Genomic DNA, 27453 nt, shown 5'->3' on the forward strand with positions numbered 1-27453 from the left:
TGAAAGCCAAATATTTTGGTTTTTATTGAACTCACTGGGCTCAAGGACAAAAAGAAAAAAATGGGATGAAAGGGAAGTAGGGTGAAAGCTTGAGAGAAAGAGAGATCCCGCAAACACCCCAGGCCTGGGAACATGTCCCTGAGAACAGCAGTTAGGGGTCCAGGCAACTGTGCTCTAATTCTTCCCCTCCCCTTAAAGGTGCTAGGGACAAAGGGGGCCACATGTCAGACCCAGGCACACAGTTCTTTCTGTGCCTAGTTTCCAGGCCTTTCCAGAGAAGGAAGCTGGGCTGGCTGGCTCTAGGCTTGAAGGAAAGAGAAAGTAGAAAGGCATGGTAGGAGAAGGAGTTTGGGGATGGGGAAGGATGAGGGAGAAAAGCTCAGTAACCCAAGTTGGGCATTCCAAGAGGCTGGAACAAGAGGCTGCCCCAAGTAGGGCAAGAAGTGAAGCGGTTCCTTCCTTTCGGAGGGGTTATTGTGCATTGGACTTTGGTCAGCGGCTTTTAACCGTGGACACTGCTGTACTGGTCTCTCACAGCTCAGGCCCCAGTTTGGATGATGTCAGAGCCATCTTGGCTGCAAAGGTCCCCACGTGCAGAAGAGAAGGTTCAGGTGAACTGAGAACAGGGAGGATGGAAGGGTCTGGAGGACCCTGAGGAGCTGGTCCTCCTCATGCTTGGACCTTTCTTTCTTCTTAGGTGGTATTTGGGGGTGGTTAGATGGAGACACTGTTCTCGATGAGGGGAGGGTCCAGGTAGGTGTAGGGCAGTGCCAGACCCTGGTTCCGCTCCTGGATGTCCCTCGAGATCTGGGCCAGGCGGCTCTGGAAGGCAGCGATGCTCTGCCTGGGAGCCTCCTCTGTGAAGTGCTCATCTGGGTAGGTGCCCAGGGGCCTCTGGGAGGAAATCAGGTAAGAGGTCAGGATGACATTCAGGATGGGATGGAGAATAACAAAGGACCACATGTAACAGCAAATCCAGTCAAGGTGGCTTCTAGTGGCACAACCCAGTTGCAGCCATTGTAAACACTTGCCCCAAACTGCCACCCCATGCATCCTGACACCAGGACCCCAGCACACAAACCCCAAACAGAGTAGGGAACAGAATGTGATGTAGGAACCAGCCAACCCAAATTCAGTGCTGCCTCTGCTGACAAGCCTCTGCCTGTTACTTTGACTCTTTGAGACTCGATTCCTGCATCTGAAAATGGATGGGTTGAACTAGAAAAAAAAAGTTCTGAGGCAGGGTCTCACTCTGTTGCCCAGGCTGGAGTACAGTGGTGTGATCATAGCCCACTGCAGCCTCAAACTCCTGGGCTCAAGTGGTCCTCCCACCTTGGCCTCCCATAGCACTAGAATTCCAGGTGTGAGCCACGGCGCCTGGCCTAGAAAATCTTGAAAGGCCCCTTTCATACCTGATCCAATTGCTCTGTGAACTAAAAGAACACAACCACATTTCTCATACAACCGAGATCAACATAAACACTGTCCAGCATATATACCCAAGAAAATAACTATTACTTCACAATTTCACAAAATTCAACTCCTGAAAACCACCAGCATCCTGGTTCTAAGGTATCTTCACAATCAACCATCGTGATGGAACTTTTGCCAACGCGGTCACCATCATCCTCCACTGCCACACTTTACAGCACAGCCAAGCACAATCAAGAAATAGCACAATGAGCTCCAGTCACTGCCATCCTGTGCACAGGACTGTCCCTCCCTCATGATCATATCACACAACCAGCTCATCACGACAACGCAGAGGCCCAGCCTCCTAACCAGCACACACTTCCCATTTACTAGAACCTTCATATAACTGTTGCCAATACTACTGATCTTTTTTTTTTTTTTTTGAGACAGAGTCTCACTCTGTCGCCCAGGCTGGAGTGCAGTGGCACGATCTCAGCTCACTGCAAGCTCTGCCTCCCGGGTTCACGCCATTCTCCTGCCTCAGCCTCCCGAATATCTGGGACTACAGGCGCCTGCCACCACACCTGGCTAAATTTTTATGTTCTTAGTAGAGACGGGGTTTCACCATGTTAGCCAGGATGGTCTTGATCTCTGACCTCGTGATCCTCCCGCCTTGGCCTCCCAAAGTGCTGGGATTACAGGCGTGAGCCATCATGCTCGGCCAATACTACTGATCTTTAACAAATTCTTTTTCTCATTGTATTGCACTGGCGAAGCCCTCCAGATCAATGTTAAATAGCAGTAGTAACAATGGACATTGGGTGTTATTTTCTTGCCTCTGACTTTAATGAAAAGACATCTATGGTCTCACCATAAATACAGTGTTTTCGGAAATATACTTTTGTGGGTTTTTTTTGAGATGGAGTCTCGCTTTGTCACCCAGGCTGGAGTGCAGTGGTGCAATCTTGGCTCGCCGCAACCTCTGTCTCCTGGGATCAAGTGATTCTCCTGCCTCAGCCTCCTGAGTAGCTGGGATTACAGGCACGCGCCACCACCATGCCTGGCTAATTTTCATATTTTTAGTAGAGACGAGGTTTCACCATGTTGGCCAGGCTGGTCTTGAACTCCCAACCTCAGGTGATCCACCTGCCTCGGCATCCCAAAGTGCTGAGATTACAGGCGTGAGCCACTACACTCAGCCTGACATACACTTCTAATCAAAACTCCTTAAGGGGGTTTCATTTTACACTGCATTTTTATTAGTAATGGCTGTTCACATTTATCAAATGCTTTTTCAGCATATATTGAGATAATTATATGATATGCATCTTTATTGACGTAACGAATTATATTGCTAGATTTCATAAGGTTGAACCAACCTTCCATTCCTTTCATTCCTAGAATAAATTAGACTTTATCATAGTGTATTATTGTTTTATTATTCACTATTGGCCTTCATTGGCTGATATATATATAAAAAAAAATATATATATATATATATATATATATATTTTTTTTTTTTTTTTTTTGAGGCAGAGTCTTGCTCTGTCCCCCAGGCTGGAGTGCAGTGGAGCGATCTCGGCTCACTGCAAGCTCTGCCTCCCAGGTTCACGCCATTCTCCTGCCTCAGCCTCCTGAGTAGCTGGGACCACAGGCACCCACCACCACACCCGGCTAATTTTTTGTATTTTTAGTAGAGACGGGGTTTCACCGCTTTAGCTAGGATGGTCTCAATATCCTGACCTCGTGATCCACCCGCCTCGGCATCCCAAAGTGCTGAGATTACAGGCATGAGCCACTACACTCAGCCTGACATACACTTCTAATCAAAACTCCTTAAAGGGGTTTCATTTTACACTGCGTTTTTATTAGTAATGGCTGTTCACATTTATCAAATGCTTTTTCAGCATATATTGAGATAATTATATGATATGCATCTTCATTGACGTAATGAATTATATTGCTAGATTTCATAAGGTTGAACCAACCTTCCATTCCTTTCATTCCTAGAATAAATTAGACTTTATCATGGTGTATTACTGTTTTATTATTCACTATTGGCTTTCATTGGCTGATATATATTATATATATATTTATATATATATATATATATATATATATATATATATTTTTTTTTTTTTTTTTTGAGATGGAGTCTGGCTCTGTCGCCCAGGCTGGAGTGCAGTGGCGTGATCTCGGCTCACTACAAGCTCTGCCTCCCGGGCTCATGCCATTCTCCTGCCTCAGCCTCCCGAGTAGCTGGGACCACAGGTGCCCGCCACCACATCCAGCTAATTTTTTGTATTTTTAGTAGAGACGGGGTTTCACCGCTTTAGCCAGGATGGTCTCGATCTCCTGACCTCATGATCCACCCACCTTGGCCTCCCAAAGTGCTGGGATTACAGGCATGAGCCACAGCGCCCGGCCTGGCTGATATATTTTTAAGATTGTTGTAGCTAAGGGGAATAAGTATATATATATATATATATATATATTTTTTTTTTTTTTTTAAACAGGGTCTCACTCTGTCACCCAGGCAGAAGTGTAGTGATGGGATCACAGCTCACAGCAGCCTTGAACTCCCAAATTTAAGCAATCCTCCTACCTCAGCCTCCCAAGTAGCTGGGATCACAGACGAACGCCATCATGCCTGACTAGTTTTTTTTTTTTTTTTTTGGAGAGACAAGGTCTCAGTATATTACTCAAGCTGGTCTTAAATCCCGGGCTCAAGCGGTCCTCTCGCCTCTGCTTCCCAAAGTGCTGGGATTACAGGCGTGAGCCACCACACCTGGCCTTATAATTTCATTTTCGTTTTTTTTTTGTTTTTTTTTTGTTTTTTTTTTTTTTTTGAGGCAGAGTCTGGCTCTCTTGCCCAGGCTGGAGCACAGTGGCCGGATCTCAGCTCAGTGCAAGCTCCGCCTCCTGGGTTCACGCCATTCTCCTGCCTCAGCCTCCCGAGTAGCTGGGACTACAGGCGCCCGTCACCTCACCCGGCTAGTTTTTTGTATTTTTTAGTAGAGACGGGGTTTCGCTGTGTTAGCCAGGATGGTCTCGATCTCCTGACCTCGTGATCCGCCCATCTCGGCCTCCCAAAGTGCTGGGATTACAGGCTTGAGCCACCGCACCTGGCCTATAATTTCATTTTCATAATAACAGCTAACATGTAAGCACTTTACGTGAACCATCACAACCATACATCAACCCTTAAAACAGGTATTCTTATAATTCTCACTTTAAATATAAGGAAATTAAGGCTTAGAGAGGCCATTACATAACTGAAGTCATATAGGTGGTAGGTGTGGATCTGGGACTAGAGCCTTCCAATGAGACCCACTGCCCTTCTTAAGAGTACTACCAGCCAGGCGCGGTGGCTCACGCCTGTAATCCCAGCACTTTGGGAGGCCGAGACAGGCGGATCACCTGAGGTCAGGAGTTCGAGACCAGCCCGACCAACATGGAGAAACCCCATCTCTACTAAAAATACAAAATTAGCCAGGTGTGGTGGTGGGCGCCTGTAATCCCAGCTACTCAGGAGGCTGAGGCAGGAGAATTGCTTGAACCCGGGAGGCAGGGGTTGAGGTGAGCTGAGATCACGCCATGGCACTCCAGCCTGGGCGACAAGAGCGAAACTCCATGTCAAAAAAAAAAGAAAAAAAAGAGAGAGTACTACCTTTGCTAGGTGCTGACTCTATAATTCAGCAAAATAATTGAGAAAGCTTCCACCTTTTGCTATGCTTTCAAGTAGTTTGAATGACTTAGGAATCATTTGTCCCTTGGAGGTTTAAAGGGATCAGATCTTTTAAAACCTTTTACAATTTGTATGGTTTTCATCTCTTCTGGAGTTAAGCTTTAGGTGTTTTATTTTCCTAGAAAAGCATTCATTTCATCTAGATTTCCATATCTGTTTGCATAAAACTGTAAGCAGTATTTTATTATAATTTTATTATAATTTTAAAAATCAGCTGGGTGTGGTGGCTCACACCTATAATCCCAGCACTTTGGGAGGCCAAAATGGGTGAATCACAAGGTCAGGAGTTCCAAAACCAGCCTGGCCAACATAGTGAAACCTTATCTCTACTAAAAAATAAAATAAAAAAATTATCTGGGCGTGGTGGCAAGCGCCTGTAATCCCAGCTACATAGGAAGCTGAGGCAGGAGAATCACTTGAACCCGGGAGGCAGGGGTTGCACTGAACGGAGACCATGTCACTGCACTCTAGCCTAGGTGAGAGTGAGACTCTGTCTCAAAAAAAAAAAAAGAGTAAAAAATCTTCTCTGCATTTGTGGTTATATGCCTTTCCCATTCCTAATGTTGTGTATTTATGTTCCCTTTCTCTTTTTTTTTCTTTTACCCCCTTGATTAGAATTGTCTAGGCCAGATGCAGTGGCTCACACCTATAATCCCAGCACTTTGGGAGACTAAAGCAAGAGGATCACTTGAGCCCAGGAGTTCAAGACCAGCCTGGGCAACATAACCAGACCCTGTCTCTACCAAAAATCAAAAAATTAGCCAGGCGTGGTGGCGCCTGTGGCCTCAGCTACATGAGAGGCTGGGGTGGGAGAATTTCTTGAGCCCAGGAGTTTGAGGATGCAGTGAGCCGTGATCACGTCATGCACTCCAGCCTGAGCGACCCTGTCTGGAGTTGCCCAGGCTTTTTTTGAGACAGCCTGATCCTGTCAAAAGAGAGAAAGAGAGAGAGAGAGAGAGAGAGAAAGAGAGGGAGGGGCCGGGCGCGGTGGCTCAAGCCTGTAATCCCAGCACTTTGGGAGGCCGAGACGGGCGGATCACGAGGTCAGGAGATCGAGACCATCCTGGCTAACACGGTGAAACCCCATCTCTATTAAGAAATACAAAAAACTAGCCGGGCGAGGTGGCGGGCGCCTGTAGTCCCAGCTACTCGGGAGGCTGAGGCCGGAGAATGGCGTGAACCCGGGAGGCGGAGCTTGCAGTGAGCTGAGATCCGGCCACTGCACTCCAGCCTGGGCGACAGAGCGAGACTCCGTCTCAAAAAAAAAAAAAAAAGAAAGAGAGGGAGGGAGGGAGGGAGGGAGGGAGGAAGGAAGGAAGGAAGGAAGGAAGGAAGGAAGGAAGGAAGGAAGGAAGGAAGGCAGGCAGGCAGGCAGGCAGGCAGGCAGGCAGGCAGGCAAGCCGGCAAAAAAATAGTGCTACAAGTGACAGTCTGCCACTTCTGGGCCTAGACTTGAAGAAATCTGAAAGCTTGGTTTCAATCTTGGAAGCCAGCCACTGTGCTATGAGGAAGTCCAACTATCCTGCTGGAGAGAGACCCCTTGGAGAGTCCTGGGGGATAAGACAGCATATGCAGAGAGAGAAAAGACCACACACAGGAGCACTGAGGCCCCAGACATGTGAGCAAAGCCTTCTGGGAGCTTCCAGCCCAGCCCAGTCACCAGCTGATTGTATCCAAGTGTTTCACCCTAGCCGGTACCCTGTGAACCGCCCTGCCTAGCCCTGCCTAAATTTCTGATCCAGAGAATCTTAAGAAAAAAATAAATATGTCTATAGATTTTTTATTGTATTTTTTTTCAAATAACAAGTTTTATGTTTTTAAAATCAGATTGACATCTAATTTCTTTTTTTTCCTTCTTTTCTTACTTAAAGATGGGGTCTTGCTATGTGGCCCAAGCTAAAGTGCAGTGGCTGTTCAAGGCATGATCACGGCACACTGCAGCCCTGAACTCCTAGCCTCTAGGAATCCTCTCACTGCAGCCTCCTGAGTAGCTGGGACTACAGGCCCGTGCCATTGCACCTGGCTCAATACTTGATTTCTAAAACTGTAGTGTAGCCATCAAAAAAAAACAAAACAAAACAAAACAAAAAACAGAACACACACACAGCAAAGAAAGAAAGAGAAAACAAAGCAGAAGACAGAAATATGACACTGGATTCAAAGCCTACTTACTAGCTCTGCACTGTTGAACAAATTGCTGAATCTCCCTGAACCTCAGTTTTCTCCCCTGTGAAGTGGAACTACCATTTATGGAACATTTGTATGCCAGCACGGTGCCAAGCTTTTTTTTTTTTTTTTTTGGTCACCCAGGCTGGCGTGCAGTGGCGTGAACATGGCTCACTGCATTTTGACCTCCTGGGCTCAAGTGATCCTCCCACCTTAGCCCCCACCAAGTAGCTGGGATCACAGGCACACACTAACATGCCCAGTTAATTTTTGTGTTTTGGGTAGAGACAGGGTTTCACCATGTTTCCTAGGCTGCTCTTGAATTCCTAGGTGCAAGCAATCCATCGGCCTCAGCCTCCCAAAGTGCTGGGATTGCAGGCACGAGCCACTGTGCCCAGCAACATCTGGAATCTTTCTAGCACCAAAGGGAGTCAAGCACGAGAAATAAGGATATTCAGTTGTCAGAGAGCTTGTGTGCAAGACGGCTGGGTGAAAACAAAGATGATGGGAACCAGTGATAAAGGGCTACTTGGCTGGCCTAAACTCAGATATTGGCTTCTCCCTAGCCCCTTGCCTCCGAAGTTGCCCATTGCATCCATTCACACAGCCACAGGAGCACCCTTGCTAAAGCGGATTTAACCACTGGGCCTGAGGCTTAAAAGTATTGATTGGCGGCCGGGCGCAGTGGCTCACGCCTGTAATCCCAGCACTTTGGGAGGCCAAGGCGGGTGGATCACGAGGTCAGGAGTTTGAGAACAGCCTGGCCAACATGGTGAAACCCTGTCTCTACTAAAAATACAAAAATTAGCTGGGCACAGTGGCAGGTGCCTGTAGTCCCAGCTACTCAGGAGGCTGAGGCAGAAGAATCGCTTGAACCTGGGAGGCGGAGGTTGCAGTAAGCTGAGATCATACCATTGCACTCCAGCCTGGGTGACAGAGCAAGACTCTGTCTGGGGGAGCGGCGGGGAAGCCTTGATTGGCTCTGCTTTGTCTTCTAAATGAATACTGTGCAGACAAAGCCCTACCTTCCTCTCCGCTCTGCTATTTCCATTTGTGATGGAATCCTACAAACACACCAGTTATTTCTCGCCTTCACTCCTTGGTCCTGTCCTTCCCCCTCCCTAAAAAAGAACCCTGCTTCTCCTCTCTGTCCAACTCCTACTTGTCCTGCAGGTTTCAGCTTAGATGCCACTTTCTCCAAGAGGCCTTTCTGGGTTCCCCCAGACCCATTTAGGTTCCCCAGGGCCCTGTCCTTACTTCTATCACTGGACTGTAAGCTCACAAGGACAAGGTCCGTAGCTGCCCATAACAGGGTCTGGGTCACCACTGGTACTCAGGAAGTGTGTGTTGAATGGAGAAATTAACATATAAGTAACTCCTACGACACGGTGGTGCCCTTTTTCATTGACCTGTATGTCTCCTCAGCTAGACTACAGGCTTCTTGAAGGCAGGAAGGTCTCATTCAGCGTTATAGACCGGGTGCCCAGTGCTGTGTGGACACATAGGAAGTATACAACAAATGTTTGTTGAATGTTTGCATTAACACATGAGTAGTTGATGGATGAACAGTCGGACAAATGGGTGGACGGGCAGATTGGTAACTAAACTGGTATTTGCTTCAGTCTATGTCTTTTGGGATTATCATTTTCTGAAGAAACCGAAGAACCCAAGGCAGTTCTGCAGTGAACATAAATCCCACTGGTCAGTCCTCAAACCCCCAGACAAAGCCACCACCACCCCCACTGGTGGCCCTCAAGAACCCTACTCCCCTCAACACCCGATATACGCACCTGGTCCTTGGGCTCTTGGCTAACCAACCAGAAGAGGAGGAGGTTGTTACAGCTGATGTTCACTTCAGGGAGGGTGTCTAGGTAAGTCTTCAGGGTGGTGGTCCCCTTGGTCTGGGGTGGAGGCTGCCTCATGGACGATGGAGCATTGGGCATCCAGGCCCCAAAGTCATGCTGTGGAGCCCCCCATCACAGCTGGGTCAGCTGGCCAGAAGGAGAGTATCACCTCCCTCTTCATCATCCCTGATCCCACCTCTACCATCGGAAATGAGGGGATCATGGAAAGGCAAGAGAGGAAGCGGTAGGGAGTGGAAAGTCCCAGAAGTGGGGCAGGAAGCCAGCTTACTCCTTGTCACTCCCTACGCAGTGTTCCAGGACTGGGTGGGGTGAGTCACTAGGGTAAGAGGTGGCCCCAGAATAGAGGTAATCCTAGAAAAGGGCCTTGGGCTGGCATGCCATACAGAGCAACCTGCTACTCCACCTGTCTGGGTTCTAACCATGAGAGGAGCCCCTAAGTTCTACTCCCAAATTAACATCCACTTGAGTCACCATTGCGACCTTGGACACAGCTCCACCCAGTCATCACCCAATACCAGCCTTCACCCCACTCAGCTGCCACTCCAACACCAAGCCCAATCATAAACCCACCCCAGCCCTGACCCACCCAAGCTCTCAACCCGAATTCAGGCCTCAAGTCCATTGCTAAGACCTGGTGTCCCCAGGCCTGCCCTTCGTAGCCTCACCTGCCCACTGTTGACAGCAGCGTGCTGGGCAGAGCAATTGAAGATGATTGCAGTGAGGAACTTCACCATCTCTCCTGGGGTGCACAGCCGGCTTGGGAAGCCTGGGTGTGGGAAGGAAGGGTAGAGGGTGTGGACGGAAGGTACTGGATTCCTAGGGCCAGCTCAGGACTGGGGCTCACCACAGGGGGAAAGTGAGGAAGTAAGGAACACCAAGACACGACTGTCTTATTGGGCTGAAGTTAGGGATGGCCATCACCAAGGTTTGTGGCCTCTGAAGTGGGTCAGGATAGACGATGGGTGCTGGGATCTGGCTAGAAAATCCCCGGTAGGCAGGGCCAATAACAGAGCCAGCTTTAAGCCCAAGTGCCCAGCTGCCTCTCCCTGACTTCCAAGGCACTTCCCTCTGCAGCCCCTATTAGGACGTAGTGATTTAATCCTACCCAGTTCACCAAGATTTGTTCAAGCACCCAGTATCCAACCATCCTTTGCTGGGCTTAGCAGCAGAGACCGATGCACAGGGCATGTTACTCAAAAGCTCATAGTAACAGAAGCAGAAGGAAGCTTCTAAGGCCAGAGCTTGGCTCTTTGAGGAGAGGGCAGGCAAGGCAGAAAGGGGCACCAGGAGCAGAGTGGTTAGTGGAGGCCTCCTGGAAGACAAGAGGGGCCTTGTGAGTTGAAAGATGGATGAGCCTTGAATGGAAAGAAAGACAACACAGAGAAGCACTTCAGGGCTAGAGAGGGGAGAGCTCCAAGGCTCAGCCCTTGGTCCATTCGCTCTGTGCCTCACTCATCTCACCCAAGTCCATGGCTCTAACTACCTCCCACTCGCCAACAACTCCCAAATTCCCATCTCTGGCTTTGCCTGGCTCCTGAGTTTCAGATTCAGCCATGGGCATTACTCTGCAGTGGCTTACCTGACATCCCCACCTAAGCATCTACACCACCTCACACTGCACACTGGCAAGAACAAATGCCCATCAGATTACGTCACCCTTCGCTAAAACCCTCGGAGGGCTTCCCATCCCACTCACCTTGTCACGGCCCTACTTGATCTGGCCCCAGCCCCTTCTCCCACTTCATTTCCTTCCTGGCTGTTCACTTATTTGACTCCAGCCACACAGGCCTTCCTGATAGTTCTCAAACGCACCAGCACATTCAGAACTCAGGGCCTGCACACTTACTATGCCTCTGCCTGCTACTCTTGCCCCAATTATCCTCAGAACTAGCACCTGTACTTCCTTCAGGCCTCTACTAATGCATCAGCTCCTGACAGGCCTGCCCTGACCACCTCCCTGAAATGATCTTTTTACCTTGACACACTATGTACCCTGATGCTGTTTCAGTTTTCCTCTTAGCATTCATAACCACCTGACATTTGTTTGTTGATTCTCTCTTTCTCTCTCCAAAAGAATGTTAAGCTCCACTAAAGCCAGAATTTTTGTCTTTTTCACTACTAAACCTCAGCACCTAGAACAATACTTAATAAATACCAAGAGCCTGGTAATTATTGGTCAAATGAAAGAATGCACAAGAGGGTAAGAAGCCAGAGCGTGGAAGGCAGAGGTGGGAGGATCGCTCAAGCCCAGGAGTTTGAGACCAGCTTGGGCAACATAGCAAAACCTTGTCTCTACAAAAACATTTTTTAAAAAGGTAACTGGATGCAGTGATGTGGTGGTGCGTGCCTGTAGTCCCAGCTACCAGGGAGGCTGAGGCATGGGGATCACTTGAGCCTGGGAGGTCAAGGCTGCAGTGAACTGTGATCATGCCACTGCACTCCAGTCTGAGCGACAAAGTGAGACCCGGTCTCAAAAGAAAAAAAAAAAAAAAGCCAGAGTGGGAAGGCATGGGGTATTAGCAGGGTGAGGGAACAGGGAGGGGACCTAATTGGAGGTGAGGCTGCAGCGGTGTGCAGGGCCACGTGGTTCCTGGGCAGTATTTCAGAGGATTAGCAGGGTGGTGGCCCTGCAGGCTTGGCGGGCAAGCAGCTAGAGGCTGGGTGAGGTGGGACTGGTTGAGAAGCAGCTGCCACAATTCCAGAGCACTATGAGGAAGAATACGACTAGGGTGGTGACAATAGGCATCAGCCACCTAACTGGATTTAGGAAGAGAGGGGAACATGAGTCAAAGAGAACTAAGGTTTAGAGTCAGGCTGACTGGACAGAGGCTGATGCAACAGAACAGAGAGGTTCGGAGGAAAAACCAGACATCTGCCTGGGAGTGTGTGGGAGTTTTCTGAATGTTCTGTTCCTGGTTGAGTCTCTAAACTCGGAGGCTGAGAACAAAAAAGTAAAGCAGGCGGACGCACCTGTAGTGTCAGCTACTTGGAAGGCTGAGACAGGAGAATCAATTGAGCCCAGGAGTTTGAGATCAGCCTGAGCAACAGAGCAAGACCCTGTCTCAAAAAAACGAAAACAAAAGCAAAAACAAAAAAATAAAAACAAAGAAGGGGACAGACCATCTATAGGAATTTTTCTGTAGTTCATATTGCCTATTTTTCCCCCATTGGAATATGGAACCTGACCGATATGGTGACAGAAACCCCATCTCTACTAAAAACAAAATTATCTGGGCGTGGTAGCGTGCGACCGTAGTCGCAGCTACTCAGGAGGCTGAGACAGGAGAATCGCTTGGAGAGGTGGAGGTTAACGAGTGTTTTTCCTTTTTAAATACTGTATGTGAATCTAGAATAAGTTTGTACTCATTGGAAGAGCTGTTGTCAATCTGAAGAAAGTTCTGATGCGTTAAATCGGAGAAAAATGTAATAAAGTAAGATAGGAGAGTTGCATTAACCTCAGACTGACTGAGGTTAATGAGTGTGTTTTGCCTTTAAATACCGTATATGAATCTGGAATAGGTTTGTACTCGTTGGAAGAGCTGTTGTCAATCTGAAGAGTGTTCTGATGCATTAAATCAGAGACAAATGTAATCAGGTAAGATAGGAGAGTTGAATTAACAGTAATTAGATCCCCCTTTGGGTCTTAAGTAGGAAACAGACAGCCCCAAATATGAAACACCTGCCCAAGGAGGGAGGCGGTGTCAGGATCAGCACTGATCATGATTAATAGCAGGTTTGCAAAACACAGGGCAGGGTCACCCTTTAAAAACTCCAAGGCCAGGTGCGACGGTTCACGTCTGTAATCCCAGTACTTTGGGAGGCCCAGGTGAGCTGATCTCCTGAGGTCAGGAGTTCAAGACAAGCCTGTCCAACATGGCGAAACCGCGTCTCTACTAAAAATACAAAAATTAGCCAGGCATGGTGGCAGGCGCCTGTAATCCCAGCTACTTGGGAGACTGAGGCAGCAGAATCTCTTGAACCCAAGAGTCGGAGGTTGCAATAAGCCGAGATCGTGCCTCCACACTCCAGCCTGGGTGACAAAGTAAGACTCTGTCTCGGGCCAGGCGTGGTGGTTCACACCTGTAATCCCGGCACTTTGGGAGGCCGAGGCGGGCAGATCACGAGGTCGGTAGATTGAGACCATCCTGGCTAACACAGTGAAACCCCATCTCTACTAAAAATGCAAAAAATTAGCCGGGTGTGGTGGCAGGCACCTGTGATCCCAGCTACTCTGGAGGCTGAGACAGGAGAATAGTGTGAATCCGGGAGGCAGAGGTTGCAGTGAGCCGAAATCGTGCCATTGCACTCCAACCTGTGCGACAGAGCAAGACTCCGTCTCAAAAAAAAAAAAAAAAAGACTCTGTCTCAAAAAATAATAAAGAAAAAAAAAAAACTCCAGAAGAGTTCTGGCTGTCACCACCTTAACCCAGAAATTACTCTCAGCATCACTAATAGTAAGACAACCTGACATTATGCATGTCCCAATATGATGCAATGCAGAAATATTCTTGCCAAAAATGTTTAACCTTCAGACATGACTTCTGGTTTACAAAAAACATGGGATACAGCCTGGCCAACATGGCAAAACTCTGTCTCTACTAAAAATACAAAAATTAGCTGGGTGTGATGGCACACACCTGTAATTCCAGCTATTCAGGAGGCTGAGGCACGAGAATCTCTTGAACCCAGGAGGCGGAGGTTGCAGTGAGCTGAGATTGCGCCATTGCACTCCAGCCTGGGTGATGGAGTGAGACTCAGTCTCAAAAAAGAAAACCACAAAACACAGCAAACAAACAAAAACAAATAAACAAAGAAAAAAACCACAGAGGAGACAGAGGAGTTAGGTGAATGACATCATGAGGAAGCAATTAGATAAATTCAGAAGGTGAGACATTCTGCAGAACAGCTAGTGGGGGCTTTTCAATGAGTCTATGTATGTGATTTTAAGAAGCAGAGGGGGAAGGGGGGTTCTAAGTTATGAGAGACTCGAGTTGAAATAGAAGCAAAACAGCTTGCGGTCGTTTGTTGGATCGTCAACCAATAGGGATCAGCTGGCAGGAAATGGGGAATATTTATTTATCTATCTATCTATCTATCTATCTATCTATCTATCTATCTATCTATCTAGAGAAGCAGTCTTGCTCTATCGCCCAGGCTGGAGTGCAGTGGCACAATCTTGGCTCACTGCAACCTCTGCCTCCCAGGTTCAAGTGATTCTCCTGCCTCAGCCTCCCGAGTAGCTGAGATTACAGGTGACCGCCATCACGTTTGGCTAATTTTTGTATTTTAGTAGAGATGGGGTTTTACCACATTGTTCAGGCTGGTCTCAAACTCCTAACCTCAAGTGATCTGCCCACCTCGGCCTCCCAAAGTGCTGGGATTACAGGTGTAAGCCTGGCCAAATGGGGAAAATTGAATATGGACTAGATATGAAAGTGACATTGGAGAGTAGTGTCAGTTTTGTTTTGTGTGATGACAACATTGTGGTTGTATAGAAAAATGTCAATTTCTGCCGGGCGCGGTGGCTCACGCCTGTCATCCCAGCACTTTGGGAAGCCGAGGCAGGTGGATCACGAGGTCAGGAGATCGAGACCATCCTGGCTAACACAGTGAAACCCCGTCTCTACTAAAAATACAAAAAAATTAGCCGGGCGTGGTGGCAGGCGCCTGTAGTCCCAGCTACTCTGGAGGCTGAGACAGGAGAATGGCGTGAACCCGGGAGGCGGAGGTTGCAGTGAGCCGAGATCACGCCACTGCACTCCAGCCTGGGCGACAGAGCGAGACTTCGTCTCAAAAAAAAAAAAAAAAAAAGCCACATTCCTGCTGAGACAAGTCCCAGGCCAGGGCTGGAGGATAAACAATTGTGCCACTCTGAGCTTTCCCTTTTCTTCCACTACCCCCAGATAGAGAGGCTTCCTCTACTTTGTTGTTGTTGTTGTTGTTGTTTTGGAGACGGAGTTTCGCTCTCGCCGCCCAGGCTGGAGTGCAGTGGCACAATCTCGGCTCACTGCAACCTCCACCTCCTGAGTTCAAGCGATTCTCCTGTTTCAGCCTCCCGAGTAGCTGGGACTACAGTCACAGGCCACCACGCCTGGTTAATTTTCATATTTTTAGTAGAGACGGGATTTCACCACATTGGTCAGGCTGGTCTCCAACTCCTGACCTCAGGTGATCCACCCACCTTGGCCTCCCAAAGTACTGGGATTACAGGCATGAGCCACCATGTCCAGGTTCTACATTTTTGAGTGCCAGAATACAAACTGTAACATACAGTGGCGCTAGGTAGGTAGGCTATGAAGAGCAGCAATGGGCTATGTAACCCAAGCATAGCCAGACCTCACTCTGAGGAGGGGTGACCGTGCAGTTTTCACATGCCGGGCTTAAGGGTGACAATGAGACATCAAAAAGAAAAGCTCTGGCTGGGCGTGGTGGCTCATGCCTATAATCCTAGCACTTTGGGAGGCTGAGGCCAGAGGATTGCTTGAAGCCAAGAGTTTGAAACCAGCCTGGGCAAAAAAGCGAGACGCCCTCCCACATCTGTACCAAAAATGAAAAAAAAAGAAGAAAAGGCTAACCTGGCATACTGCCTATGAGTTAGCACTGCCACACAAGGCACAGTAATTTAAAAAAAAAAAAAAAAAAAAAAATTTTTTTTTTTTAAATAGAAGTCCTTCAGAGAATGGGGAATGTGGGCATGGGAGATTTCTGAGTCTGGAAATCAGCTACAGAGCAGGAACAAAAGAAATATTCATTCCATTAGAGAAGGGTAGAGAGGAGTCAAAGATCCAGGATAAACTAAGAGGTGGGGAGAAGCCGGGACCTGGGGAGAAGCAGGGGGTCAGAAGGACACGCCTTTCCCGGAGCTAAGAGAGGACTTTAAAGAAAGGAGGGCGTGATCTGGGCCATCTGCTGGACACTTGGGTTAAGGCCTAAGAGGGAGCCGCTGGTGTGTGTGGGTCTGAGGCCTTTCAGGCAGTGTCAGAAGATAAGGGAGACTTAGGGTTAGGTGACAAGCGTAAATGAGGGATCAGTCCACAGCAAGACCAACTCACTCCAAGAAGTTTGCAGCCAAAGGAATGAAGAGAGGTTGGTGGCTAGAGGGGCCATGTGGCAGGACAGCAAGGGGGGTTTGAGAGAAGGTTCCCAGAATCCTCTGAAGTCAGAGATGGCTCCCACTGCATGTTGCAGAACATTGACAGAGCTCAGGAAGCTGAAATGAATGGGTGGGCTTGTGAAAAGGTCAAGGGACTGGAGGGGCACAGAGCAGTGGATGCAAGCAAGGGCTTTGGAGACAGTCGGAGCTGGCTCGGAACCCGCCTTGTGCAGCCGTCTTTGTGCCTCTTTCCATATCTGCTAATTGGGGATATTGACAGTATCTACTTCGAAGGCTGGTCAATAAATAACTGATGGGAGTAGGGTGTGGCCGAGCAAGTGCTAGCTCATCAGAGCCTACACAGGAAGTGGGATAGAGAGGGGATACCTGAGCTTTCCCGGCCCAGGAACGCCTGAGCAAAAATCTCGCCAACCCAGGCCTGCAGCTCCGAATCCTGCTGCACAGATGCGTCACTGGGATAATAGTAGCCCACGATTTCTGAGACAAAGCTGCAGGAAAGAGATGCTGGTACCACTGGAGTAACCACAGGCTCAGGCCTGGCCAGAAAACTGAGGCCCATTGCCGCTCAGGCGGCAGAGAGGCAGATAGCTATGGGGGTTCAGTGGGGACCCCCAGGTGCAGCTGGAATCTGAGTGGCTGGGCTTCCCTTAAGTCCCACTCACTCCTGAGTCTTGGGTGCTCCACACCTTCCTGCACAGGGGCCTGGGGGCTGGGCAGGGGAGTGCAGGAAGAATCTGATTCATGCTGCCACCCCAGTCCCCACTCAGCACCCAGGAGGAAGGAAGACCTGCCTGCCTGAGGCCCCAGCTCATGCTTAGATGATGCACCAGCCCTGATACTCTGACTCCACTGGACACCCCCTCCTTCCCCTGCATCCACACACCCCCAGCCCCTCAGTGGACAGCAGCTACCTGCCATTTCAGAGGGGACCCCAAACCCAATTCATACCCTCAAGAATTCCCTATGCTAGGGCATGAAAACACCTGGAGTCCCCAGGCACCATGAGCGCAGGGACCACAGTGCCCCAGGCCAGGAGACCCTGGTGGGACGGCTGGTCCCGCCCCGCACCTCGCACCTCTCAATAGCCACCCAGATCTTCAGGCCATCGTCTCGGTAGTGGTAGTTGGGGATAGCCAGGACGCCGCGGGCCCGCAGGCTGTCCGGAAGGCAGAAATTGGTGTAGGTGAAGTGGGCCAGGCCCGTGCTCATGAGGTAGATGAGGCCTTGCCTCCCGATGGACGTGACCTGAGGACACAGCACAGCTCGGCTTCCGGGCCGGCCCAATCCCCACCCTAGTGTCTGGGCACGAGATGGGGCTGGGGACTCGGCCCAAGGAGGGCCTTCTTCGGTTCATAAAGCAATCCACGACCCCGGATCAAATACCCAAAAGGGCCTGCCTGACGCAGGCTGCACAGCTTGACGCCCCATTACGTGCGTGGGAGAAGATCCATAGGTATTTGGTAACTAAAAGAATGAACTGAAAGCCAGGGAGCCTGGCTGGGCTCAGGGTCAGCTGAGGGTGGTGCCGGGGCTCAGGATGAGGCTGCCCTGCCTGTGGACCCGTGGCCCAGCGGGGCAGGGGGAAGTCGGGGGAGGGGGTGGGACCTGTCGGGGGGCTGCCGGGGAGGAAGGGGGAACAGGGTCTGTGAAGGGGACCGGTAGGAGACCGGCGGAGTGGGCGGGGCTGGTGGAAGAGACAGGAATTGTACAGGTGTTCTCACACCCCAGGTGTCCTCACAAGGGGCTTGGGTGCAGAACCGGGCTTGGGGGCGGGTAGCGGGGCAAAGCGTCTTCGGGGGTGGAGATCAGTGACCCGGCGGGGAGGCCGCACCTGGTCCACGAGGCCCTCGGGGTTGAGCAGCGTGGCCCTCGCGATGGTGTTCACCTGCAGCGTGTATCGAGTGTGGGGGAGCAGGAGCTGCGAGAGGAGCGGATCACGTAAGCTGAAGGCCGGGGACGAGGCCGCCCGGCCCCTGCCCCGCTGGGCCCCCACCCGGGGTCGCGGACCTTGTAGATGGGGTGGCAGAGCGGCAGCTGGCGCAGTGTGGCCATGGCGAAGGCCTCGCACAGCAAATGCGTGCACAGAAAGTGCGTGTTGTTCTCGTGCACCAGGAACTCAGAGTTGCGCACCCATGTCTTGGCCAGCAGCCAGTCCCATTCGGAGTCAGTGGGCAGGAAGATGGGGCTGTCGGGCCCAGGGGTCTGGCTGAGCTGCGTCCGAAAGGAACGAGGGGTGATGCGGCTCCAGGCTGTGGATTCGCACCTGAGCCCCCACCCCGAGGCGGCGGCTCCAGGCTCACCTGGATGGCCAAGGGCACCAGCGCCCCCTGGGGGCTGAGCCACAGCAGGCACAGTGGGGCGGCCACGTACTGCGGGCGGCCGTTTAGGCAGTGGGTGGGGGCCTCCGCCAGGATCCAGTAGTCTGCTAGGAAGATGTTCCCCTTCTGCAGAAGGCACACAGAGGCTGAGTGTCCCTCTCTACCCGCGCTCCACTTCCCTCCCGTTTCCCTGCCCACTTCCACTCCAGAGAGGAGCTGAGGTCCCCAGCTGAGGTCTCAGAAATTCTTGGTGCCTGAATTAATGACCAACGTGGGGTACCCCGCCCTTCCCAGAATGTCCGGAATGAGGTCCAGCTGAGTCCCTCCTTGTGCAACCGCTCACCTGCTGGGACAAGCCAGCGTCCTCTCCTCCTCACCTCATACCTAGTCCTTCCCACTCTCAACTCAGATGGAATCCTCTTCTGAGATCTGAGCACTGTGTATCCAGCAACAGCTAAATCAACACACCAGAACTGACCAACCACGTCTCTAGCTTTCTGGAGGAGAATGCCTGAGGGCTTGGCTGCCCCAAAAAGACTGGATCAGCCTCTTCTCTGACGACCTCAGAGCTCCTAGTTCTCCGTGATTTTCCCTGATGTATCTGGTGGCCCTACCATTGGCCTGTCCTAAAACAGCCTTCCTCTAGGCCTCAGCACCTCTTCAGGAGGCCTCAAAACAAGGGCAAGGCCTCCTCCAAAATGTCCCTGCAACCACCCTGCGCGTTCACACCATTTCCACCAGGTCCCATCTCAGGCCTCAAAGCCTCCCAACCCCAATCTGACCATCAACCGTATCTGCTCTATGTAAAGTGTGCAGGACCACGGCTGCCCAGAGGATGAGGCCCACAGGTGAAATGCAGCCCGGGCCATTTCCATACCCTCCACACACATTCCTTGTCCATAATGGCGACACACCCACCTCCCACCTATCAGGCCCACTGCCCAGGTCCTTACCCACCTCTAGCTCTGTCTGCAGGCATGTGTCCTGTCCCAGCAAGGGGGCCACCATGTCATTGGTGACAGGCAGCTTGCTGGGCAAGCTAGAGATGCAGTGGAGCATGACGGGATTGACGCCATTCAGGTACTGGTACCCGAAGAAGTGATCTTCACACCAGTGCTCTGTGACATACTCTGGGGGGCAAGAGAGGGGACCAGTTGGTCTAGAAACTACCTCCCTAGATCCTGGTCCTGTCAAGTCCTTTGCTTGTCATTGTGGTTTAGGTTTTCTTCCCAAAAACTCTATGAGGTAGGAATCATTGTATCTTCAATTTAATACTAGACAGTAAAGGTCAGAGAGATGGAGTGACTTGCACAGCCGAGTGGCAGAGCAGGGATTCGAACCTAAGTCTTTCTGGACCCAAAGCCTGGATCACTTGGTGGTTGGAGTGGGGGAAGAGAGTCATGTGTCCCTGATCAGGACCAAGATTCCCTAAATGACTGTGACCCTCTCCCAGGCAAGCAGAGTGTCTCTGTCTCCTGACTCCCCCTGTTTCTGTCCCCTCCTCAGAGAAGGTGCTTTGTTCTCCAGAGGAATCTGGGAGATGCCACCAGTGAAACCAGGAGCCCCTTCCCCTCAAATCCAGCAGTCTCCCTGGGAGGGCTGGGAGAGGGTCCTTTCCCAGGAAGGAGAGGAAAGGGTCTGAGTACAAGATAAGGTGAGGGTAGACATCTCCTGCCTGGCTCTGCTTACTTGTCGTGAAGGTCTTGTGGCACCAGAAGATGTTCTGCATGTCATCCAGCTTCTTCCAGGAGCCCTTGCGATCCAACAGCCCTCGAAGCTTCATTCCCAAGGACCTGATGGGAGAGGAAAAGATGAGGCTGAGGTCTGGGGGCTAAAGTCTGCTGGGAACCACTGTGTCCCCCTCTGCCTGGAGGAACTAACAGGGTCCATCACCAGAGTAGAGATGCCTAACAATCCACATGGGAGAAAAAGTCTAGTGCCCAGTGGAGGCTCTGTGGCCTCAGAAGACCCTGGTTCATATGTAACCATCCCTAAGACAGGCCATTGTACTTACATATAAAGTTGGCACACACAGCCCTATGGTGCAGACAAGCCACCCTCACTGGTGTTTTGGCCTGTGTTCTCCAAGCTGCCCTCTTGTCACAGACCTCCACTGGCTCCCCTCTGCTTACAGGACAGAGCCCCAGCTGCCAAGCCTGACTAGCCCATGGAGATCCCCACCAGCCAGCTTCTACCAACCTTTCCAGCATTTTCATCCACCCTGGGCATTAAACAGGGCCAACCAAGACCCACTCTCCAAACATGATCAGAGACATGCTTTTTACACTGGACAGTAGAAGAGGGGCTGGCATGTGGAGGGATGCATAGTCTTCATTTTGTGGATGTCTGTACTGTTTGAATTTTTAAAGTGAGCATTATTATTTTTTTCTTCTTTTTAAGATGGGGTCTCCCTGTGTTACTGAGGCTGGAATGCAGTGGCTGTTCATAGACACAATCATAGCTCACTGCAGCTTCAAAGTCCTGGACTCAAGCAATCCTCCTGCCTCAACCTCCCAAGTAGCAGAGACTACAGGTGTGCCCCACCATGCCCCGCAACGTTATTTTATAATATGGAGAAACATGCTTTAAATTAAATCAGCTTTCCCCACTTCCAGGTCTTCGTTTAAGCTGTACCTCTGGTAGAAAGCCATCTACTACATCTCTATGATAAAAATCTAGCTGTTCTAGGCACGGCTCAGAAGCAAAGTCCTTTATGGAGCATTGCCTGAACACCTCCAAAACACATGCCTTGAATCTTTCACACTCATCATTCCCTGCATCGTACTTTAAGCCCAGTGGACATATATCATCCCCATTATACTATGAGCTCCTCAGGGCAAGGACTTGGCTGTGTCTGTCCCACCATACCCAGTTCATAATATGCACTCACTGAATGGGCTTGAATGAAAGGAAAGGGAATGCAGGCAGGACTCGGTGGCTCACGCCTATAATCCCAGCACTTTGTGAGACCAAGGCGGGTGGATCACCTGAGGTCAGGAGTTCGAGACCAGCCTGGCCAACATGGTGAAACCCTGTCTCTACTAAAAACGCAAAAATTAGCCAGGTGTGGTGGTGCATCTCTGTAATCCCAGCTACTCGGGAGGCTGAAGTGGGAGAACTGCTTGAACCCAGGAAGTGGAGACGTCAGTGAGTGAAGATCGCGCCACTGTACTCCAGCCTGAGCGACAGAGTGAGACTCCATCTCAAAAAAAAAAAAAAAGGCCGGGCGCGGTGGCTCAAGCCTGTAATCCCAGCACTTTGGGAGGCCGAGACGGGTGGATCACGAGGTCAGGAGATCGAGACCATCCTGGCTAACACAGTGAAACCCCGTCCCTACTAAAAAGTACAAAAAACTAGCCGGGTGAGGTGGTGGGCACCTGTAGTCCCAGCTACTCGGGAGGCTGAGCCAGGAGAATGGCGTAAACCCGGGAGGCAAAGCTTGAGATCCAGCCACTGCACTCCAGCCTGGGTGACACAGCCAGACTCCGTCTCAACAACAACAACAAAACCAACAACAACAAAAGGAATGGAACATGGAACAAGTACGCCTGTGGCAATAGGTCAATAACATAGGATGCATAAAGAGGGTAATGTGGGCTGGGCGAGGTGGCTCACGCCTATAATCCCAGCACTTTGGTAGGTGAAGGCAGATGGATCACCTGAGGTCAGGAGTTCGAGACCAGGCTGACCAACATGAAGAAACCCCATCTCTACTAAAAATACAAAATTAGCCGGTAGTCCCAGCTACTTGAGAGGCTACTTGAGAGGCTTGGGTAGGAGAATCGCTTGAACCCGAGAGGTGGAGGTTGCAGTGAGCCGAGGTTGCACCACTGCACTCCAGCCTGGCCAACAAGAGTGAAACTCTGTCTGGGGGAAAAAAAAAAAAAAAAAAGTGACGTGCCCTGAAAAGTGTGGGCACCTGGGGAAGGCAGGGTGGCAAAGGGGGAGGAATGATCTGACAGGCCCAAGAACTATGTCCCCTGGGCTCCTAAGTACTCACTCACTCACTCACTGCACAAACGCTTGCTGGGGGTCTGCCCAGTCAACACCCCGTGGGGGTGGGTGGGAAAACCACGAGGAATTCAGTCATGAAAGCAGAGGCTGAGGAGTCTGGGGGCAGGGAGAGGGGAAATGGGGAGCAGAAGGGGGAGACAGGGGCAGGAAGGGGGCAGGGGCCATGTAGAGAGGGAAGACTGTGGGGCAGGGAGAGGGAATGAGTCCAGAGAGGAGGGACTGGGGTAGGGAGAGGGGATACTGGGGATAGGGAGAAGGGGCAGTTTGGGAGCAAGGGGAGGGGATGGATGGGCAGAGATGTGAGATGTTCATCAGAGGGGCAATGGCCTCACGCAGGGATGGCATTGAAGAGCAGCGAGATCGTCTTGGTGGCTGAGTATCGAATATTGGGCTCCATGTACATCAGGGATGGGATGTCAATTTTCATGGGGAAGCCAGGCAGGTACCGATTCCCACTGCTGGGGGTTGGGGGTGTAGAAAGACAGAAACCAGTCACTGGGCTCTGCAGCCTTAATTCCTTCCCTCTTTCCTGCCTTCCGAGTTCCCAGGTCTCCCTTACTCCCGGCTCCTCCCCTGCCCTCTCTGCTCCTGACCTAAAATAACCTCCTCACTCTCCTCCTCTCTGCCAGACCCTTTGGGGCCATCTCCCATCCTGACACCTGAATGAAACTGCATTGTCATAGACTCTTACCCCTCCTTCCTGGCTATCAGGACCCCATCCTCTCAACAGCCCCTCACTTGACCTTCTTTCCCCTCCTTCCCAAGCTTTAATCTTCACCTGTCACCCTGGTCTACACAAGTTGTCGTCTTTGTCAAGGCAAATTTCTTGTCCGACTCCATCTCCTGAAAGCTGTTGACGTCTACCATGCGGGGGAAGCCAGGGGCATAGATCTTCCAGCTTCCGAGGGAAAGAGGCCAGAGGTGGCAAGTCATGCTCAGGATAAACACAAGTCTTAGCTTTAAAGACATGACTTCAGATTAAAACTTCAGAAACCACCTACTTTCTGGATAGGTGACAAGGAATTGGACATTTCTCCATGAAAGCACTGGGCTTCACGTAAGGGTAGCATTTGAGGATGGCATTAATGCCCACACTGGGTTAGTGATGGGTTTGTGTTGAGATTAAAATCATGGCCGATTTATGGGGGGAAGATGAGAAAGGACTGAGATTGGAGGATACTTCAGGTCACTTCTGATATTGGGATCTGGGTTACATCAGGGACAGTTGAGGGCTGAGTATGGATTCATTGGTGGTGTTGGGACAACTGTTACTATTGGTGTTCTCAGTTCAGACTCAGGGTCACTATTAAAGTGGGGTTAGGTCCAAATAAGAGTCCTGATCCAAGTTAGGTACCCAAGGTTGAGAATGAGGTTAGAGTTAGGAACAATCTGATTAAGGCTGAGGTCAGAATAAAGATGGGGAAAGAAGTCAAATTAGGCCACCCTCACCGGTAGCATTCTTGTCGGGCCCGGAGCTCCCGTGTCCTGTGATCCAGGAGGAGGGGAAGGGAGTCCTGACAAATAGTTCTTGCTGTGGGGAATGAAGATTACTCTTGGCATAAGTCTCTTTTCAAACAACATCTTCTGCAAACCTTGCCTGAACCCCCTGACCCTTGAACCCAATCAGACAGCCACATCCCTGTGAATCACGTAGCAGTGCCCCCACGTTCCTTGTGTATTCATCAGTAGAAGGGATTCAAGACAGCCTAACCCCCAAATTATAACAACGTTCCTAATTGTTGGCATGTGTATCTCCCCTCCAGACTATAAACTCCTTGAGGGCAGAAGTCGTATTTTTTTTTTTTTTTTCTGTATTCCCAGCTTCTAGCATGGTGCCTGGCCCATGTGTATGAGATGCACTTGGTAAATGACTGATGAACAAATATATTTTGTGTAGCTATGGATGGATGTGCTGTGGTGACAGATGAGAGTTTATAGTGAGGTCTGTGGAAAACTTATTATGGACCATGGGGTAATATTGACTTGCCTCACTTTGACCTAGAATATCCCTCCTTCATCCTGAGCCTCCTCCCAACATCAAGAGCAGCCCTATTGTTGCCTCTCCAGATTGGACAGCTCTGGAAATTGAAGATGCTCAAGCCCAGCATCCATGGAATCCAGAAATTCAACAAGGAATCTTAGCAGCACCTCTCAGGGTCTTCATCCACACTGGAAAAGCTAGTAGTAGGGGAGGGAACAGGGCCTCTCCAGCTAAAATCTTTAAGCAGCCAGGGCTTCTCCACCTGTTAAAATCTAATGACTCAATGTGCGGATTAGTTCCTCTCTGGGTTCTGGAGGAACTCACTCTGGAAAAGTGCAGAGCAAGGCTGTGGAAAGTAAAGTGCTTCCTATGTGTATGAGAGAAGGGTGCACGCCTATATGAGTGGGTGTGTCTATGTCAGTCTCCAGAAGAGTCAATACCATCTGGAAAACCGTCGCATTTCGGGGCTTGAGAGGTTCCCTTTTTTCAGAAGACATCTACTTGGGAGCCCAGAGTTTCTGACCTCAATCTTGTTCCCTACACTCTGGGGCTCTGTGAGACCCCACTCCTAATCCCAAAAGACACCTGCAGTACAGTGTAGTCCTCGCCCCTGGCCCACCTGTTCCTGGCCTCAGCTCCACAGTGCAGTAGCCTTCAATCCACTGATAGCAGGGGAAGTGGGATACGGTACCATCCGGTTGGGTGACACAGATGCGGCTGCAGTACCAAGAGTCCTTGCGGAAGAAAGCATAGCGCTCCTTGTGTACACGCAGTAGCAAGAGCTCACCCAGCTCTGCCGAGCAGCGCACCTTGTACTTCTGCACCTGAGGGGACCAAGACAGCAAGCAGGTGAGAGGCAGGGAACTGCCAAGGCGGTCCTTGCGCCTTGCAAGATGCATCTACAACTAAGCCTGTTCGGGCATACAAACCTGAACTGCTGCTAGCCCACACCGGGCTTTTGTATGAATTAGAAAAAGGGTCCCCTGGCCGGGCGCTGTGGCTCACGCCTGTAACCCCAACACTTTGGGAGGGCGAGGCAGGTGGATCACCTGAGGTCAGGAGTTCGAGACCAGCCTGCCGGATGAAACTCCATCTCTACTAAAAACACAAAAAATTAGTCGGGCTTGGTGGCAGGCGCCTGTAATCCCAGCTACTCGGGAGGCTGAGGCAGGAGAATCACTTAAACCCGGAAGGCGAAGGTTGCAGTGAGCTGAGATCCTGCCACTGCACTCCAGCCTGGGCAGCAAAAGCAAAACTCCATCTCGAAAAGAAAAGAAAAGAAAAAAGTGCCTGAGCACAGTGGGCACTGCATTTCACTAGCTTCCTAGGCCGGCTGGGAACCCTTGTGGAGGCCACCTGGGGCTGGCAGAGGCAGGCAGATCCCCTCCAGATAAGAGGAAACCCAGGCTCAGAGAGGGGAAACGACTTGCCCAAAGCCCACTGTCAATTATGGGAGGAGTTTAGGAGCCAGGGGAAGTCCCTCGACTCCCTGTCCAACGCTCCTTCCTCTCCACAGTCCTGCCTGGATGGAGTTCCTCATCTCCAGAAAAGACAGAGACCTCAGTAGGGAAGGTGAGGAGGTCAGGGCCGGTATCCTGACTTCAGCAGGATCTCAAGAGTCCAGGAGGAATGCTCCTCCCGCCTGCGGCCCCTGCCCCTCAGAGGTGGCGCTTCCCTGTCTCCTTTGTACTCACCGATCCAGGGGAGAAGTCCCTGCCCATTCGATCTAGCCGCTGCTTGGGGCTTTCACCACACGTGCCCACCAGTGTGACAGAGATGTTGTCCAGTGTGCCGGCCCTCAGGTAGGGACCCGTGGTCACACACAGGCGGTACACCGCCATGATGGGAAGGAGGAAGGGATGCTCCGGGCAACGCTGGCCGCAGGAGCAGCCGGCCTGGAGGAGGAGAGCGGCAGGCCGGACAGGGCTGGGTTTCTGGGTGGAGGGCTAGGGGCTGCCGGGCAGGGTAGGGCTGAGGAAGGGCCCAGCTCTGTCTGGGATGTTCCTGGGCTCTCTCTCTCCGAAGTTCCCTGCTGGCGGCTCGGGCTCCCTCCCCCCGCCCACAGTCTTGCACTCTAATACTTGTTTGCTTGCCTCTGACACAGCCGGTCCCTCTGGCTGACTCACCCAGATGGGTATCAGGAGCCTGGGTTCCACTGCGGAGGGAGGAACCAGATGCTGAGACGGAGACAAGGAGGAGGTGACGCCTGTATAATTGGGACACTGCTCTCTGCCTGGTCAGCGGCCCGGACTGATGCCCTGGACTGCTTGTCCGCCCAGTCCCCAGTGTCCCCCAAGATCTGTTCCTCCCCATTCCCAGGCGGAGATGAGCATAGGGCACCTGCATTCCTACGTGTGAATCATCCGTGTGAATCACTAAGCAGTGGAGAGCTGCACGTGGTCATAAATCTCATGTGACTGCAGCCACACGCAGGTGAGTCGCACACGCATTCCAGCACACGTCAAATGGTCAGGAACAGCTCCCCTGTCACCCCATACACCGATCCCCCCACGCCTGGCCCTCTTTGTCCCCAGCCTTTGGCACGCCCGACCTCATTCTCTGCTCTGGAGTAGGGCCGGTCAGGAAAGCGAAATACAGCGCCGGCAAACAGCGTCTGAAGGCCCCGCGTGGCATTCTTTCCGCTCCAGGACCGCCCTGCGCCTGCAGGACCCGGGAGCCCGAGTGTCCGGGATCTGGGCCACGTGGGACTGGGGAAGAACCTCTCGGAGGGAGAAGCCCATAGTCCGCAGCGGCCCCGCGCGGCCAGTTCCGGCGCCGCACCGTTCAAGCCTCCGCTATGCTCCAGTCCCTGCGTCCCAGCCTCGGCTGGGGCT

General features: G+C 51.1%; 1 protein-coding gene across 3 annotated transcripts; it reads right to left on the reverse strand.

The window, feature by feature from the left end:
• LOC105473880 (arachidonate epidermal lipoxygenase 3) lies at nucleotides 1-27147 on the reverse strand. Of its 3 annotated transcripts, XM_011728039.3 has the most exons (15): nucleotides 26314-27147; nucleotides 25239-25443; nucleotides 24088-24169; nucleotides 23417-23536; nucleotides 22971-23096; nucleotides 20314-20417; nucleotides 19582-19754; nucleotides 18607-18750; nucleotides 18314-18517; nucleotides 18138-18224; nucleotides 17382-17551; nucleotides 16673-16794; nucleotides 9858-9958; nucleotides 9118-9288; nucleotides 1-894 (listed from the first exon to the last, which is right to left on the reverse strand). In XM_011728039.3, the coding sequence occupies exons 1-15, from the start codon at nucleotides 26458-26460 to the stop codon at nucleotides 715-717; spliced, it is 2136 nt and encodes a 711-aa protein (XP_011726341.2). In that variant the 5' UTR covers nucleotides 26461-27147; the 3' UTR covers nucleotides 1-714. The 3 variants fall into 3 exon arrangements, with proteins under 3 accessions (XP_011726341.2, XP_070938422.1, XP_070938423.1); XM_071082321.1 differs by lacking the exons at nucleotides 1-894; nucleotides 9118-9288; nucleotides 16673-16794 and adding an exon at nucleotides 10298-10504 and having other exon boundaries at nucleotides 9881-9958; XM_071082322.1 differs by lacking the exons at nucleotides 1-894; nucleotides 9118-9288; nucleotides 9858-9958 and adding an exon at nucleotides 10391-10504.
• Nucleotides 27148-27453: the final 306 nt, after the last annotated feature.

This window comes from Macaca nemestrina, chromosome 17 (genome assembly GCF_043159975.1).
Source record: "Macaca nemestrina isolate mMacNem1 chromosome 17, mMacNem.hap1, whole genome shotgun sequence".
Taxonomy (NCBI): Eukaryota; Metazoa; Chordata; class Mammalia; order Primates; family Cercopithecidae; genus Macaca; species Macaca nemestrina.